General features: G+C 56.7%; 2 protein-coding genes across 7 annotated transcripts; one reads left to right on the plus strand and one right to left on the minus strand.

Moving 5' to 3' along the window:
• On the plus strand, window positions 1-2,037 carry PNMT (phenylethanolamine N-methyltransferase). Its single transcript, XM_070393320.1, has 3 exons — window positions 1-266; window positions 1,205-1,412; window positions 1,531-2,037. The coding sequence occupies exons 1-3, from the start codon at window positions 71-73 to the stop codon at window positions 1,970-1,972; spliced, it is 846 nt and encodes a 281-aa protein (XP_070249421.1). The 5' UTR covers window positions 1-70; the 3' UTR covers window positions 1,973-2,037.
• A 1,632-nt stretch (window positions 2,038-3,669) lies between these two features.
• PGAP3 (post-GPI attachment to proteins phospholipase 3) lies at window positions 3,670-15,838 on the minus strand. 6 transcript variants are annotated; one of them, XM_070393413.1, is made up of 9 exons: window positions 15,664-15,838; window positions 14,864-15,140; window positions 13,302-13,399; window positions 12,081-12,233; window positions 6,365-6,427; window positions 5,483-5,544; window positions 5,165-5,301; window positions 4,707-4,911; window positions 3,670-4,538 (listed from the first exon to the last, which is right to left on the minus strand). In XM_070393413.1, exons 2-9 carry the CDS (start codon window positions 15,042-15,044, stop codon window positions 4,487-4,489), a joined length of 951 nt encoding a protein of 316 aa, XP_070249514.1. In that variant the 5' UTR covers window positions 15,045-15,140; window positions 15,664-15,838; the 3' UTR covers window positions 3,670-4,486. The 6 variants fall into 6 exon arrangements, with proteins under 6 accessions (XP_070249514.1, XP_070249518.1, XP_070249515.1 ...); XM_070393417.1 differs by lacking the exon at window positions 12,081-12,233; XM_070393414.1 differs by lacking the exon at window positions 15,664-15,838 and having other exon boundaries at window positions 14,864-15,143.
• Window positions 15,839-17,050: the final 1,212 nt, after the last annotated feature.

Below are 17,050 nucleotides of genomic sequence, written 5' to 3' on the forward strand. Positions count from 1 at the left end.
GGGGTCCAACCGCAGATAAAGGGGCTGTGCGGCCGTGGGGCACCGGGTGGGCCTCGGTGGCAGCAGGAGGATGGCAGACCCAAGTCCCGCCGCGGGAGCCGCCCGGGACTCGCACCCGGGGCTCGCGGAGGTGGCGGCGGCCTACCAGCGCTTCGAGCCGGGCGCCTACCTCCGCAACAACTACGCGCCCCCGAGGGGGGACCTGAGCGCCGCCGACGGCGTGGGGCCCTGGAAACTGCGCTGCCTGGCGCAGACCTTCGCCACAGGTGCGCGGGGGCCCGGGACCAGGAGCCCGCAGGCGGCGGAGGGGCGCGTGGGGGAGCCAGTGCGCACCGAGGGGCAGGGAGTTCAGAGGTGAAAACAGAAGAGGAAGAGGGGCGACCGGAGAGAGACCCACCCGGGCACAGGGGTGGGAGGGGCGGGAGGATGCTCAGAATTGAGAGGGGAGGTGGGCGGTGCGGGACAGAGAGCAGGAGGGACGGAGAAATAGACAGATATTGGGGAGAGACACCTGGGAGAGACGGCCCGCACCCCACTCAGTCCTCCTGGGAGGTAGGTACTGAGCCGTGTCCAGCACGGTCAGGGGTGAACCTGAGAGGCGGTGGTGAAGGATGGAGAAGACAGACAAGAGGAGGAAGCTGGGTCTGGGTGGGACGCTGCTCTCTGATGGAGAGACAGCCGCGGCCTGCAAGCCGGTCTTTATTTTATAGCAGATTCCACGCGGCACAGTAAGGGCGTGCTTACAATGTTCTCGCGGGTTTCGAATGCACTCAATTACTTGCACCTGAACTTGATCAAGCTTTGTTTTGGCAGCACTTGCTGCACCTCTCGCACCTGGGACCACAGGTTCGGACCATAAGGTCAAGCTTACAATAGCCTTTGGCTCTGATGGTGCTGGGAGGGCTTTGCCCTCCAAGCTGGGACTTGCACGTGGCTTTGCCAGGAGAGGACGGTGCCCTCTCTTTAGTCTGAGGCTTGAACCTGTCCAAACGCCGTAGCCGCTCTCCACAGGTACACTTGTACAGTTAAGCTCCTTTCTCACGGTACGTTTTTAGGACTCTAGTTAGTCCTACTCTACAGCCAATGCTTTTTCCAGATAGAGACACACAGAGGAAGAAGGAAGAGAGGGAGGGAGGGAAGGAGAGGAGGGAGGGAGAAGCAGGGCCAGGCAGGCACCAGGACCCTCTTCTTCTGCCCCATCCAGGTGAGGTGTCTGGACACACCCTCATCGACATTGGTTCAGGCCCCACCGTGTACCAGCTGCTCAGCGCCTGCGCCCACTTCGAGGACATCACCATGACAGACTTCCTGGAGGTGAACCGCCAGGAGCTGGGGCTGTGGCTGCGGGAGGAGCCTGGGGCCTTCGATTGGAGCGGGTACAGCCGGCACGTCTGCCTCATTGAGGACAAGGGGTAAGGGCTGGGGCACGAGGGTTTGGCAGGGGGCTGCCCAGGGAGTGTGCGGGGAGGGCAGCAGAGGACTGAGCCTGGGCGTCCTAGCCTGGCCGGATGATACCCTCTGTCCCTGCAGTGAGTCATGGCAGGAGAAGGAGCGCCAGCTGCGAGCGAGGGTGAAGCGGGTCCTCCCCATCGACGTGCACCAGCCCCAGCCCCTGGGCGCTGGGAGCCTGGCGCCCCTGCCTGCCGATGCTCTGGTCTCTACCTTCTGCCTGGAGGCGGTGAGCCCTGACCTTGCCAGCTTCCAGCGGGCCCTGGACCACATCACTACACTGCTCAGGCCTGGGGGGCACCTCCTCCTCATCGGGGCCCTGGAGGAGTCCTGGTACCTGGCTGGGGAGGCCCGGCTAGCGGTGGTGCCCCTGTGTGAGGAGGTGGTGAGGGAGGCCCTGGTGCGTAGCGGCTACCGGGTGCGGGACCTACGAACCTACACCATGCCTGCCTATCTTCGAACAGGCGTAGACGATGTCAAGGGCATCTTCTTTGCCTGGGCCCAGAAGAAGGTTGGGGTGTGAGGCCCCCCTCAGCCGGCAGCCCTCAGCCCTCAGATTCCCTATTACCTGAGGCGGCACCTAATAAAGAAATGTCTGTCCTACTGCGTGTCAGTGCTGTCTGTGGCTCTCCTGGGAAGCAACAAGGGCCCAGAGCTCTCTCTTGTGTTTCGGGGGTGTGGGAGGCACCCACCCTGGCCTTTTCCCCCCCCGGAAGCTTCCATGTACACAGATTTCTGTATCATTCATCTTCCCCAAACTGAGGAAGGCTTAGTCCAAGGGACCTCCGTCAGCATCTGCTGTGGGCCAGGCCCCTGCTAGTCCACTGGTTCTCACACTCAGCGGCAGGTCCTGTTATCCTGTTGGCAGGCGACACTCCCGATGGCTCAGACCAGAGGGGAGGGGGAATGAGGAGAAGTGGAACTTGCAAGGGGCAGGGTTACAATCCAGGCACAAACCAAGACCCTGGGAAGTGAGAGGAAGAACAAGCACCAGCTCCCTCCGCCGGTTCCCCCACAGCTGGGCCGGGCTCCGTGGCTCTGCTGTTGCTCTGTGTCTGGCCCTGCCATCCCCACCCCCACATACCTCGGCAGAGACCCCACCTGTCCGCTGCCTACAGCCAGCACTGTTTCCTGCTTCCCTCCCGCCAAGCGGTTCTCAACCTGTGGGTCGCGACCCCTTTGGCGGTCAAACGACCCTTTCCCAGGGGTCGCCTAAGACCATCCTGCATATCAGATGTTTACATTACGATTCATAACGGTAGCAACATTACAGTTATGAAGTAGCAACGAAAATAATTTTATGGTTGGGTCACCACATGAGGAACTGTATTTAAAGGGCCAGAAGGTTGAGAACCACTGCTCCAGCCCATCCTACTCTCACACGAGCTGAATAAGGGCAGGTGAGGCTGAACATTGGTTTATTAAGCAAGTCCCTGCTACCCTCCGACCTTAAAATACTTCTCAGGATCAAAATAAACATGGCCACGTCCCTGCAGTTGGAGTCCTAGCAGAGTGCCCCTGCCCCCAGGAGAGACAGGCAGCAGGGGAAGAGCCAGAATCCATAGGTGAGCGCGGGAAACACACACAGGACAAGGAGTCCTGCTCCTGCGCCAATCAGAGAGACTGCCTTTGAATGGAAGTTTCTGGAGCTGCACATTCTATCCTTGTGGGGCAGGAATGGACGGGACTGCCAGCGACTAGCGGGGAGCACCTTTGCCAGGGTGCAGGCATAGTGTGGCCTTGGCTGGCCAGCCTCAGATTGCCTCTCCCCCTGCTGAGGGTCAGTGCTCTGGCAAAAGGGCTCAGCAGGCCTGGCACCAGGGTGTGGGGGCGGGGGAGACAGGGAGGCTGGAGGGGCCCAGGGGATCCCCACTTCCCTCCGCCCTCTGCCTCCCAAAGGGCTGGTTCTGGTTCTGGAGGGTGATCTGGAGTTGTGTGGGGGCCCTTTTGTGATTTGCAAAGGGAGAGGGGCCCCAGGCAAACACATCCACCAACACACACAGCCTGGTCACCCACACCCCCAGCCAGATCTTGGGGCTTTGTGCAGAGTTGGTGCTCAATAAATGGTTATTGACGGTGATGAATCCCCTCACCCTGCTCCAAACTCCCCTCACTGTGGCACATCCCCTGCACTCACACCCAGTCCACGTATATTCCCCTAATCCACACTAACCTGCCTGCTCCCCCAACACACACACTTGATTTATTTTTAAATTTTTATTGATTTTAGAGAGGGAGAGAGAGAGAGAGAGAGAGAGAGAGAGAGAGAAACATTGATTTGTTGTTCCATTTACTTATACATTCATTGGTTGTTTCTTGTCCTGACCGGGGATCAAACCCACAACTTTGGCACATCGGGATGACGCTTTAACCAACTGAGCTTGAAGCCCCGGCCAGGGCTTAACAACACACGTTAAAGCCACTCACCCCACCCCCACGCCTCCACACTGCACCAGGCCAGGGTTCACACACACTGTCCCACCCAGCATCCCGCACACCCCAGGCCTGTGCCTACCAGTCCCAACTTCGTGGTCTCTCAAGACCCCTTGGGATGGAGTGCATTGGGCCTGGAAACATGGGCAGCCAAAGAGCAAGCGTCTAGTGCCACCTAGTGGTCCCTGGAGGAGGGCACGGGGGTAACAGGAGGAAATCCCATTGCATCCAAGACGGCCTGGCAGCTGGTCTCCCAGCTGGACAGAGGTCTCCGGCAACCAGCAGGCGGAGAGGGGGTGTGAGGAGGTGGCTGGCCGACGGGAAAGCAGAGGCCGCTCTCCTCTTGGCGGAGCTGAGAACACAGCTCAGTTCAGGAACCAGAGGGGCCGCCCATCCTCTAGCCCCCGGTGCTCAGAGGCCAGGCCCCAACACGTGCCTGTGAGGGCCATGTGGGGGCGAGCCAGGTGGTGGGCCTATTACATGATTCTGGGCCCACACCCTTCAAGTCTAAGTTCAAAAAATAAATCATCGCAAGGGATGGGGAGAAGAGGAGCCAGCAGGGAGAGGGCAGAGTCCCCAGGAGGGCAGACTCGCTCCCGGGCCTTCAGTCCAGCTTCGATTCCTTCAGCAGGTACAGGCTGTCCTCTTCCAGGAAGCTGTGAGCAGAGGAAGGAGCCACTGAAGCCCAGACCCGGGGCGCCCCCTGGTGGCGGGGCGGGGTGAGTGCAGGCAAACCGCAGGGGGCGAAGCAGCAGAGAACTGTCTCCCCTGAGAGCGGCGAGGAAGGGCACGGGGAAGGCGAGCCCTGGGCAGCGGGCACTCACCTGAAAAAGAGGACGTGGACGGGGATGGTGCTGATGTGCCAGATGGCGTGGGCATCCAGGACCCAGAAGAGGGGCGGGAAGTCCAGCAGCTCGAGCAGGGACAGCCCCTGCAGCAGCAGGACCACCACCATGCACTTGCGCACGTGAGGCAGCTGCTGCCGGTTCCACCAGCACCAGGCCAGCCACCACACCACGTTCACCAGGCCTGGGGGTGGGGGCAGAGGCTCAGGCCCTGGACCTCCTCCACCCCCCGCCCCCCAGCCTCCCCTGTCCTCGGGCTCTTTGACCCCAGGATCACCTCAGACTCCCCGCCCAGTCTCCCTCTTCTACCCCAAATCTTCTCCCTTCCCCGACCCAAGGCTCTCTTAGAACCTCCTTCTCTAGGAACAGCACCAACTCCTCCCCCCACGCCAGCAGTTCTGCAGCTGTCCCACCCCCGGGCCCCAGCCCTGCCTCACCAATGGCCACGTTGGCCGCCAGGTTGTAGCCATAGTCAAAGCGGACGAGGCTCAGGTAGGAGACGTGCGCCGTCAGCATGAGCAGCAGGAGGGCCCGAAAGGCACTGGCCACAGTTGGGCGCTGCAGCCCCACAGTCCTGCCCACCATCCAGAGCTGCTCAGATGGAGGGTGGCCCGTCCCCAGTGGCATTCCCGGAGGCATCACCTCACCCCAACATCAGTGCCTGGAAGCCACTGCCCCTCTCCCCCACCAACAGGCCAGCTGGGCAGGCCTGCAACCCTCCCTGGGGCCTGGGCCCGCAGCCACGGTGGGCTCACCTGACACAGCACAGATAGATGGAGTGCAGGATGACGGTGGAGGCACAGAAGTAGTCCATTTTCTGAGGACAGGGAGAGCTGGATGAGGGGCCGGTGGGAGGGGAGCAGGAGGTGGACAGGGCCTCCTGGGGGGCAGGGCCCAGAGAGGACCCACCGGGGATTGGGACAAGGAGGGGTGGCCGAGGCCCCGCCTATGGTCAGTGGGGTTGCTGCCTCCTGCTGCTTCTGCCTCTTGCTGTTTCACTTGTGAAGGTAACAGACTGAACGGTGTGTGCATATAACACAACGTTAAAACACTGCTCAGCAGAGAAGCTTCAGTGGCGTTGGTGGAGGGCGCCTGCCTAGATGCCAGAGCATCAAAGCGTGCCCCAGGGTCCAGAGGCAGTCGGAGCCCCAGCTGTGGGCTCCACGCCCCTTCGCTGTGGGCGACCCAGGCCACGTGATCTCGCCTTTCCAAGGCTCAGCTGCCTCATCAGTTAAGAAGAGCCAATCCCTGGCTGGTTTGGCTCAGTGGGTAGAGCGTAGGCCTGTGGACTGAAGGATCCCGGGTTCGATTCCGGTCAAGGGCACATGCCCGAGGGCTCAATCCCAGTGGGGCGCGTGCAGGAGGCAGTCAATCAATGGTTCTCTCTCATCATTGATGTTTCTATCTCTCTCTCTCCCTCTCCCTTCCTCACTGAAATCAATAAAAAAATATATATTTTTTAAAAAGAGCCAATAATCATCACACCTACCTCACAAGGACTGAGTGAGGCTCAAGTGCACTAACAGGTTTACAATGCTGGGCACAGAGCATGGCTCCCTGGGCAGAGTCAGCAGGAAAACTAAGCCGGCTCCGCCCCACCCCTCTGGGCGCAGAGAGGGAGCAGGAGGGGTGCTCACCTCTGTGAGGTCCGTGTCCTTGGTGTGGAAGACTGTGGACCAGAACCAAGCATTGAGGGAGACCTGAGGAGGGAGGGGCTGGTGAGTGTGGCACCCCAAGGAGGGAGAGGCCCCCGCAGAGGGCTCACACCTGTCTCACTTTGGGGAAGGGGCTCTTCAGAGCAGAGCAATGTGCCTCCTCTTGCTCCCAGAGCCCACCAAACAGATCTGTGCCCCTCCCCTCCCAACGGCCCAGCTCCCTCAGGCCCAGCCCCCCACCAGAACCCCCCAAGGGAGTGGGGGTTTGAAGCCACCACAGGTTTCTGGCTTGGCCTGGGAACCAGTTCTGGCCAAGTCAAATTCCCTGGTTACTCAATCCTAAGACAACAGCCCTGGGGGGGCCTCGCCTCCTTCCCCAACTGGCAGGTGAAGACAGCCCCACCTGGGCCAGGGGAGCCAGTGACCTCAGCCTCTGGGGGCGGGAATGAAGTGGGTGGGGTGAGGGGCTCGAGCCAGCGTGGGGTGTGTCTGGAGCCAGCCAGCAAGAGAGGGAGATGAAGCAGATCCCACTGGGCCAAGTCTGAGGAGGAGAAGGAGGAGGCTCCGCCTCCGAGCCCAGCTTCCTCCTGGCTGGGCCGGCCCAACCCGCTGGACCAGTGGCTGCTGCTCCGAGTTCTGGGAGAAGCGAGGAGCAGGGCTGGAGAGGCTGTGGTGGTCAAGGGCCCAGGGGAGCAGCTGATGCCTTCTTCCTGGAAATTAACTGCTGGGAGAAAGTACACATCGCCTGGCGAATGAGCCCTGGATCACTCACGTGGGCCTGGTGCTGGCACCTCTCTTAGGGACCGCTGTATCCATGCAGAGGCCCACATAACTGAAAGAAGGGTGGGCTGGGGCCGACATACATACTTGGACTGGGCGGAAGGGCTGGGAAATCAGTGACAAGCAGTCAAAGGAAGCAGCAGCCAGCCGGGATGCCCTGGAGGCAGGGAGGGATACGCTAGGGTGGGACAACCCTGCCATAGATGGGGAAAGGGGGAAGCGGCTCAGTTGGGTCCAGGACACCAGGAAAACTGGCCAGGCAGGCGGCCGAGGGAGCAGGCTGAGAAGCCACTCTCCATCAGGGACTGCAGCAGGGAGCTCAGACAGGATGAGTCCTCTCCTGCAGGCCCCAGGCGGCTTCTGAGAGAAAGGGAAGGACAATGGGGAGGGGCCCGCGGGGCTCTCCTTGCTCCTGCACCAGCCTGTCTGGCCTGGGCCCTGGGCTGAATCTCACTGTTTATGCTCCTCAAGTCCTGGGACAGATGAGGCTGCCCATGCTTCTTCCACCCTTCCCAGCCCTGATGGCAGGTGGTTATTCTAAGTCCGGTTATTTCTTGTTCTATCCCTCGTGCTGCCCCTTCCCCAGAGACGGTAATGGAGGCATGATCTGGAGGCTAGAAACGGGACAGAATAGGGTGGCTTCTTGGACGCTGCTCCCACAAAGTGTGATGCTCAGAGTCAGCTTGGGGAGAGGAGCAGGCTCAGGGCTGGAGACCCAGGTGATCACGTGGGCCAGGTCTCCGAGGCAGGCCTGGAACAGGGACTTCCTTGGGGAGAATGGCCCTGCAGCCAGTGTGAGCAGGAGGTGGAGGGGAAGGCAGAAGGGACTGGAAGCCAGCCAGGCCTCCTTGTAATCTGGCAGGAAGGGGGAGGTGACAAAAGACTGAGCTAAGTGGCCGTTGGAACACTGAGAGCAGGGGAGGGGCGGGTTGCACAAGGCCAGGGCTGAGCTGTAGGGCACAGGGGTGGGGGCTACTTGGTCTCCTGTTCAACTGCCTCTGCACCCCTGAAAAGTCCCCTCTCCACTGGGCAGTGTCCCATTCTGGGGAGCTCCTCTTCAGGAAAGAGAGTGTCATTAAGAATATAGGCCCTGAGGCCAGACAGCCAGGGTTCAAATTCCAGCTCTGCATTCCCTCTGTGTCTTTGGACAGGCTATTTAGCCTTGCTGGGCCTCAGTTTGCTCATCTGTAAAATGGGAACGGTAACAGGGTTGATAAGGATTTAAGGAGTAATACAGGTGCAGTGTGCTGCCCAGTGCAGCCCAGGACAGGGCACAACATGAGGTGTTGTTTCTCCCCACCTTGATGACCAGCACGAGACCCTCACACCTCTCCACAGACCGGAGAGGCCAAGTCTGCCTCCCGCTCTCCCTATAGGTCAAGCAAGTCTAGGTGGAGAAGAGATGGTCTCCCCACAGCTGCCCAGGCCCACCCCACAGTTCCAGGCTGGGGACAGAATGTCGGAGCCTTTACAAAGAGATGGGCCCTTGGTTCAAGTTCTGACTTAGGCCCTAAATAGCAAATGGCTTCTCTGTGCCTCAGTTGCCCCACCTACAAAACAGAGTTAATAACAGTGCTCACTGCCTGAGGGGCCCGAGGACGGTGTCTGCGAAATGCCTGGCACAGAGAAGCCACTCAATAAACGGCTGCTGTGACTTGTGGCCTGGTATACAGTAGGTGCCACATAAATGTCAGTTTCCTTCATCGTCCAGCAAGCGGACCCCCCACCGTTTCCCTTTACCTGACCCCATCCTCCTCTTCCTTAAGGGTCCCAATGTACCAGGTCAAACCCCGGGTCTCTGATCCCAGAACACAGACACCTCCGCCATGGGAAGAGCCCCCGCCTCCTGGCTCCTGAGCTCCTATCCCACCAGGAGGCACCGAAGGGACACCAGTTCCCTTCACTCGGTTTGTAATCAAGACTCAAGTGGACAGAGGGACGGGACGCAGAAGGAAGGGAAAGCCCCCCAGATGCAAGCGTCCCGCTGTTCCTGGACTCCTTAGCCAAGCTCGAGTAGAATGGGGAGGCAGATGGGGGGACTGGCCAATCAGACAGGCCAGGAGGAGGATGGGCTGGCCCAGCAGGCGCCAAGAACTTCTTGTAAACACAGAGGGAAGGGGGAGGCCAGGGGCCGGGTGCCAGTGAGGGTGGAAATGAAGGGGACAGGGAAGGCTGGGTGGAGGGAGAGCGGGGACTGTTTCGGTCTGTTGGAAAATAAGAAAATTGAGACAAAAATATCCCAGCCCTGAAACCGGTTGGATGCCAAGTGAGCCAGATCTGTCAGGAATTCGACCCCTGCGCTAAGCCCCAGTGCTCGGGGCTGTCACTGACACCGTGGTGGTGGGGACAAGTGGGTCTTTAAATAGCTCGGTGTCTCAGAAGTGGGGGAGGCAGAATGTTAAATATGACGCCTGCTGCCAGCCTGCCCCTTGCCCCCACCCAGAGGCCACGGTGTCTCACCCCCTGCCTCACGCAGGGCAAGCCTAACCCCGCTCACTCCTGAGAGAGATGGGGGAAGAGGTGGATGGAGAGGGGAGGAGGTGGGCGTTTTACACCATCCAAAAGGACGGTTTGATTTCCTGCCATTGCCGGTTTCACCGGCTCTTGTCTGATTGTCGGGAAGTCCTTCCTGAAGTCTAACCCTCATCCTGCTGCAGCCTCAACCCATCTCTTCTTGAAGTTTCCTCAGCAGGAGAAGAGCACAGTCAGCCCCCAGCTCCACAAATCACCCTGCAGGTGGGCCTTCCTGGGACCCCACGCTCACCTCTACCCCTGAGGTCCTTTCCTTGCGGGATGAAGGGGCAAGGAACTGGGTTGGCCTCTGAGCTTTGGCAGGGAGCACGGGCTCCCAGTGCCATCAAGTCAAAGGTCCATGGTATGCAGAGCTCTGAGGGGCTCCCCCAAAGCCTGCCCGCTGCCCAGCAGAGCTCAGACCTAAACCTCAACGCTTCATTAGCCCTGCTGGGAGCAGGGTCTCCTCATTTCCCAAAGGAAAAGATTAAGGCACCCCCCCCCAACATCTCACCTGGAGCAGGTGAGGGGCCTTCCTACCCCACCCCAACAGAAATCAGGAGCCCCACTGCTCAGAGGACCCAGCCCAGGACAAAGTCCACTGCCTCACCCTCCGTACAGGCAGGATCCCTCCCTCCTGCAAACACAGGACGAAAGATCAAGCGTAAAATCCAAACTGGATCATTAAAGGGAGCGCGGAGGCTGATGCTCTGTCCCTCAAGGCCTACAGATGGCGTGAGGGGAGTCCCTGCCCCAGAACAGTGTTCTGTAGGGCGCCCCAGACACAGGCCCCAAGGGTCTGCCTCTCCCCACCTTACAGCTCCTGCTCTGCCCCGAGGGGTCCGCGGATACTCCTGGGGAGTGTGACACCACAGCGAGAAGGAAGCCGAGGGGCAGATGACAGTGGAATGAAAGATCCGAGAATCAGGGAGCTGCAGACAGGAATCCTGGAATGACCACAAGGCATGAAGACTAGCTGGGACCCTCTGAGGTCACGGTTCGATTCCAGTCACAGGCCCAGGCGGCTTCTCCATCCCCAGTGTGGGGCGTGCAGGAGGCAGCCGATCCATGATTCTCTCTCATCACTGATGTTTCTATCTCTTTCCCTCTCCCTTCCTCTCTGAAAACAATAAAAATATATTAAAATCCACTAGCCCCCTGTATTCACTTCTGCCCCCTCCAATCTATTCTCTATACAGCAGCCAAGATTAATTTTCCAGATAATATATTCATGAAACTCCTTCTCTCTGATCCTCATGGCTTCCTGATGCTTTGCAAGTCAAGATCTGAAGTGCCCTAAGGCAGCGGTCGCCAACCTTTCGGACCTCACGGACCACCAGTGGCCCGCGGACCACCGGTTGGCGACCGCTGCGCCCAATGTGCCCCCAGGCTCCTCATGGGCTGGCCCCGTCCACAGCCCACCTGTTCACCAGGCTCACACCCCATCTCCTGGCTCCCTGCAAGGCAGGCCTCCTGGCCGTTTAGGTCCTCATATAACCTGAGCTCTCTCCTGCCTGTGCACATTCCGAGTCTTCTCCATAGACAATGACTTCTATTTTCCCTGAATTCACCTAGTTAACATTCACTGACCATTCTGATCTTCCCTTGCATGCCCCTTCCTCAGGGAAGCCTTCCCTGATTGTCCCATACAGATCTGGTCCCCTGTCACATGCCCCTACACCACCTCTCTTCCACCGAACTTTTACATTCAGTTGTGGGATTAGTACCAGAGGGCAGAGAGCCATCTGTTTTTTTATACACATTTGGATCTCCAGCACCTAACAAAGTGAGTGGCACACAGTAGGGACTCAATATGTGAAGGAATGGCTGCTTTTATGTCAGGAAGGTGAGTGAGTGGAGACTGTTTCCCTGAGGCTTACACAGGCAGCTCTGACCAGTCACACTGTGAAGCTCAGAGCCTGCTCCGGATACTCAGATGGAACGTATTTCGGCTTTCCCCACCGGGTGGTCTAAGACCAGGCTGGGAGCTAGAGGGAGTGCTGTGGCTGCCACTGCTTCCCGGCCGGGGCTAGGGCTGCGATTGCTTCACGGTCTCCAGAGGGGCCCCTGGAAAGCCCCGTGTCTTCCTACCACCATCTCCCTTTTCTGTTTGTCAGCTGCCCTGTTGGTGCTCTTAGTGGCTTCCTCCTGTAGGCAAGAACGATGTTTCTTTCCTCTCGCCTTCCTTCCCAAATAGCCTGGCCTACAACTCCGCTAGAAAGGCGAGGCCTGACTCAGCACCTCCCCTTTGTCTTCCCAGGCCTGGCCACCCCTCAACTGCAACTATAGTCCTGGAAAACACAGGGGGAGCTTGGTGGGTGGAAGCCCTAGAGGGGGAGAGCGGGGATCCCAGAGTTTCTCTTTCCTGGATGAGGGTGTAAAGCAAGAGTCCTGCCAGGGTACCTACCCAGGCGAAGGCCATGCAGGTGGGGTACATGGGAGAGGAGGCCGGCACGAAGGTGCGGTAACGACAAAGCATCACCAGGCTGGCCAGCCCATTCAGGAAAGAGGCCACAGCAGAAGCTGGCTCTTGGAAGAACAGGAACCGGGAGAAGGGCCACTGAAAAAAGGAACACATGGGGGTGGGGGTGGGGCTGAGGGGCAAGCAACCCCTAGCTGGCCCAACCTAGCTTTGACTTGCTGCATCGATAGTTCCTCAGCTGGGCCCTCAGCTCTGGGCCAAAGCCTCAGGCCCAGTCCCGTTGAGTCAGTCAGCTCCCTCCCAGTCACCCCTCTATCCTGGCCAGCACTCGGCACTGTAAGCCTGGTCTCTGGGAAGGCTGGGTGGGCCAGTACAGATGGCTCAGTATGGCGTGATAGAACCAGCACAGTTCTGCCATCTAGAAGACAGTGGTCCTAATCCTCCTCTACCTCTGACCACAGCCCTCTGAGCCACAGCTTACTCTGTGACAAACCGGGGAGAATAATTCTTGCCAACAACAGACTGGAACAAGATCATTATCGGATCATGACCGGCCGGGCAGTGTAGCTCCGTGCTTGAGTGTCAACTTATGAGGAGGTCACGTGCCTGGGTTGTGGGCTGGACCCCCAGTAGGGGGCATGCAGGAGGCAGCCGATTGCTGATTCTCTCTCATCATTGATGTATGTATTTTTCAATTTTTATTGTCTAAAGTTTTACATATGTCTTCTTTTTCCCTGATTGACCCCATCCATCATCATTGATATTTCTATCCCTCTCCTTTCCTCTCTGAAATCAATAAAAAATATATTTTAAATATATCATTATCATATCAAAAGGCACCAGCAGACTGTTCCTCCCTAGGCAATGGGGGAAGAGGGGGTATTGCTATCTTAATCCAGGCTCCTACTGAAGGAGCCACTGAGGAGATGCTGGGGTAGGTGAGGGAATTTGTCCTTGTAGCAAGGTGGGCATCCAACAACTCTAAGAAGCCCAGCCCCACTCTCTGAGGAGACCCTAGATCTTATTCCAAATCTAGAGGCAGGACACAGTGGTCCCATCTGATTCCCATATGAAAACCAGTATATTCTGAGAAGAACAGGCACCTGTAACAAATCCAGATTACCCCACCCTTCAGACTGTGCAGGAGGGGGGCATATTACTCCCACCACACTCCCACCATCTACCTTCCCTGACCCTCCAACTCACCTTGCCATGGAACTGAGGCACTTTGTGACCTTCCTGGAGGTAGAGGCCAACGGTAACCCACATACACTCATACTTACAGTCGTCCTGACAGGTCCAGCCTGAAACAGATAAATTACCCGGGTGAACTACGCAGTATGGGAGGCACAGAGAGAGCTTGAATAGGGCCTACACTTGAATGCAGGCCAACAGGGTCTGCAGGTTGAAGAGAACTAGAAGAAATGTCAGAATTCCAGGTTCCCGCTTGGATGGATAGGAGATGGGACATATACATGAGGAAAGGGGCATGTGTGTGCTCTGGGGGGTGGAGGCATATAGGGAGCAAACAGAGATGGTTCTTCTCCTTTCACTCAAGACGAGGATCTTGGCATCTGATGGATTCGTCTATGGATTCCTGGGTTTATGCTTGCCTTTCCTGAACTCAGGGTTTGTGCTCACTCACCAGGGAGGAACACTTGCCATCTTAACTCCCTCCTATAAAAACAAAGCCCAGCCGGAACCGGTTTGGCTCAGTGGATAGAGCGTCGGCCTGCGGACTGAAAGGTCCCAGGTTCGATTCCGGTTAAGGGCATGTACCTTGGTTGCGGGCACATCCCTAGTAGGAGATGTGCAGGAGGCAGCTGTTCGATGTTTCTCTCCCATCGATGTTTCTAACTATCTATCTATCTCCCTTCCTCTCTGTAAAAAATCAATAAAATATATTTAAAAAACAAAAAACAAAAACAAAGCCCAAATTCTTCAGTCTGACTTTTAAGGCCCCAAGTTGTCTTTCCAGCTTTATTGCCCAATACTCCTCTTTATGCATCCTGCTCCCTGAGTAAACTAAGCCTCCGGATGGGCCTTCATCTGCCCAGAGCCTCCCTCTCCATTTCCCCTGTCTAGATGGGAAAGGGAGAGTAAAGAGAACGAACTTGTTGACAAACGGGCCAGAACTGGACACTCTACATACCACTTACTGGCTGTGTGACTTTGGGCAGGCGCTTAATCTCTCTGAGCTCCCTATCTGTAAAATCGGAATCCACCTCAAAGGCTTGTTAAATGGACTATTTTGACACCTGTCACACAGAAGGTGCCCACGATGGCCACAGGCCCAAATGTGATGTATCCCTCGGGAAGCCCTTCCTTCTCAAGATGTTCTAAGATGATCGCTGCCCCCAAACCCTCAACGCTAGAAAGGAATCCTTCCTCCCCTGTATGGTCCTGTTGCTGAATCTAAAGATCCTTTATGGCTCGAGTCATCCTGCACCTTGCACTTGAGAAGCTCGTCCCCATGGGGACTGTGAGCATCGAAGGGCAGGACCTTGGTTTGATTTCAGTGTCATTCCAGGGCCCTGGACTCTGGACTATTAAATAAGTACCCGTTTGACTGAATAAATATAAAGTAAATGAGAGTTTCTGGGAAAACAGAACTGAATGATGAGCCTCTCGTTATCCTGGGGCTCCAATCACACTCACAAGGAGTCCTGGGTAGGAAATTAAGGTTCAGACATTGCAGAGGGGTATTTGCGGGGGATGAGAGAGAGGCGGGGCCAAGGCGAGGGCGTGGCTCACGGGGCGGGGCTTACCTGCTAGGCTCATGTAGATTGGCTGGCGGGAGCGGAAGTGCTTCAGCGCGTCCCCTGAGCAGTTCCGTTCCTCGCAGCGCAGCACGCAGTCGCGGTACACCGGCTCGCGGTCGCCCTGGGAGCCGCTGGCGAGCGTGGCCACTCCGGCTAGCAGCACCAGCCGCGCGGCCCGCCCGGCCATCCTTCCCCTTGGCCCTCCGCCGGCGGAGGAGCTTGGGAGCCTTCACATCCGGAGTAACCGGAAGTACTTTGATTTTCTTCGTTTCTCCGCTGACGTCTACTTGGTTTTAAAAAAAAAGTACCCGGATTTCCGTGGGCGTCCGCCCCGCCCCTTGTTTTACTCTCATCTCCATATAAAGAGGCGGCTGGGTGAAGGGAAGGAGGACGCCGGGTGGATTAAGGCGCAAAGTAAAGGGGTCCTTTATCTACATCCGTCTTAGTTCCCCCGGGGTCTCTGTTTGAGGGCGGGCTATATCTCTGCACCAGCCTTGTTGGGTTTCACTTCCTCGTGCCCCCCGACCTGTGCTCTCCCGCGCCCTCTCCTCCGGCACCAGCACCAGCACCAGCGCTGGTTGAAGACCATCTGTCGCTTCAGCAGCCTCTGGACGACTCTCCCCGCCTCTCACTCTCCCTCCCCCTCCCGTCCGCGCTCCGTTTCCAATCATTCAGATCTGACCATGTCACTTGCCTTCCTAGGATGCCTTCCTGGCTCCCAGGTGCCACAGGATAAAATACCCCCCAGGCCCTGCCCGCTGGGCCCCTGCCCACTGGTCTCCGTCCCTCCTCTGCCCCAGACCCACCTCCAAGAGCCGCGTCTCTACAGCCGCCTGGCTTCGTCTCGTCTGTTTCCGTCTTATTCTCACTCCCTTTCATCCTCCTGCTCCCAGTTTAAGCGCCACTGCTGAGGGCGGTACCACGTGGAGGGCGATGTACCGTACAGGGGCCTGTTTTCCCCAGGCCGGCGTTAAGAACGAGTTGTTGTTGGTTTGTTTTTAAATGAATGAGCGCTGTAATTAAACGTAAGACTTTGGGTGCGACTCCAGGGTTGTCAACTCGCCAGCACGATTCAGAACACACTGAAAACAGGAGAGGTGTACGATTTCAAGGGAGATTAAGAGGAGCACCTTTAGGAATAGGACACTGGCCTTAGCATTGCCCCGTCCTGCACTGCCACCAACACACTCACACTCACACACCCATCTCAGTGAAGCCGGAAGCCTCCCAGTTAAAAGGTGCATAATTAGTGTGTGTGTGTGTCTGTGTGTGTGTGTGTGTGAATGACTGACTTTCCTCCTCTCCTCTCTTCACCCTAACCCTACTCAACGTTTTCTTTTTATCTTGGGAGGTGAAATGAGCAGGAAGTACCATTGGATTGCGTTCACTTACACATTAAGCAAACATTTCCTGAGCCCTTACCTCCCGCACAAGCCAGGCAAGACCCAACTCCAGGAGGCGGCATTCATACTGTATTTGTATAGTGTCCCCTGGAGCTGAGCACCGTAGGTACTGATTGGGCAGCTGAAATCAACAAAACAACCCCTCAGCCCTTCCAGGAGCTGATCGGAAACAATCAGGTGCGAACACTACTTTGCATCTGCTAGACTAGTCCTTTTATTTTTTATTTATTGATTAAGGTATTACATATGTGTCCTTATCTCCCTTTTATAACACATTATTTCATTCTGTCCTTACTATAACTCTGGAATGAATGTTTGTTTGAGGAAATACAGGATTAAAGAGGATGAAATCCTCACAAAGCAATATTCTCTCTTTGAGAGAACTCCAAATTAACTAAAAGGGCTTATTTATTTATTTTTTAATATATTTTTGTTGATTTCAGAGAGGAAGGGAGAGGGAGGGGGGATAGAAACATCAATGATGATAGAGAATCATTGATCGGCTGCCTCCTGCACGCCCCACACTGGGGATGTGCCCTGATGGGAACTGAACCGTGATCTCCTGGTCATGGGTTGATGATGCTCAACCACTGAGCCACCCAGGCCAGGCACTATAAGTTTTTTTTAAAAAAACACTTTCAAGTTTCCAGTTTCGGAAACCTCATTCTATATTATATCAAATACATTAATATAATGTGGCAATATCCCACATTAAATAAAATTTATAAATAACTATATATAGTTGAGTTGCTGTTAATAGTTGACATATTTTATATACATTTAATAAAAT

This window comes from Myotis yumanensis, unplaced genomic scaffold (genome assembly GCF_028538775.1).
Source record: "Myotis yumanensis isolate MYYU_CA2020_CCGP unplaced genomic scaffold, mMyoYum1.0.hap1 SCAF_16, whole genome shotgun sequence".
Classification (NCBI taxonomy): domain Eukaryota; kingdom Metazoa; phylum Chordata; class Mammalia; order Chiroptera; family Vespertilionidae; genus Myotis; species Myotis yumanensis.

Bases quoted from the DNA above. Each gene is read 5' to 3' on its own strand.
- PNMT (XM_070393320.1), top strand. From the start codon at position 71: ATGGCAGACCCAAGTCCCGCCGCGGGAGCCGCCCGGGACTCGCACCCG. The intron at 267-1,204 runs GTGCGCGGGGGC...TGCCCCATCCAG, and splicing joins GGCGCAGACCTTCGCCACAG to GTGAGGTGTCTGGACACACC. The intron at 1,413-1,530 runs GTAAGGGCTGGG...CTGTCCCTGCAG, and splicing joins TGCCTCATTGAGGACAAGGG to TGAGTCATGGCAGGAGAAGG.
- PGAP3 (XM_070393413.1), bottom strand. From the start codon at position 15,044: ATGGCCGGGCGGGCCGCGCGGCTGGTGCTGCTAGCCGGAGTGGCCACG. The intron at 12,234-13,301 runs GTGAGTTGGAGG...TCCTTTTTTCAG, and splicing joins TGCCTCAGTTCCATGGCAAG to TGGCCCTTCTCCCGGTTCCT. The intron at 4,539-4,706 runs GTGAGTGCCCGC...CTCTGCTCACAG, and splicing joins GTCCACGTCCTCTTTTTCAG to CTTCCTGGAAGAGGACAGCC.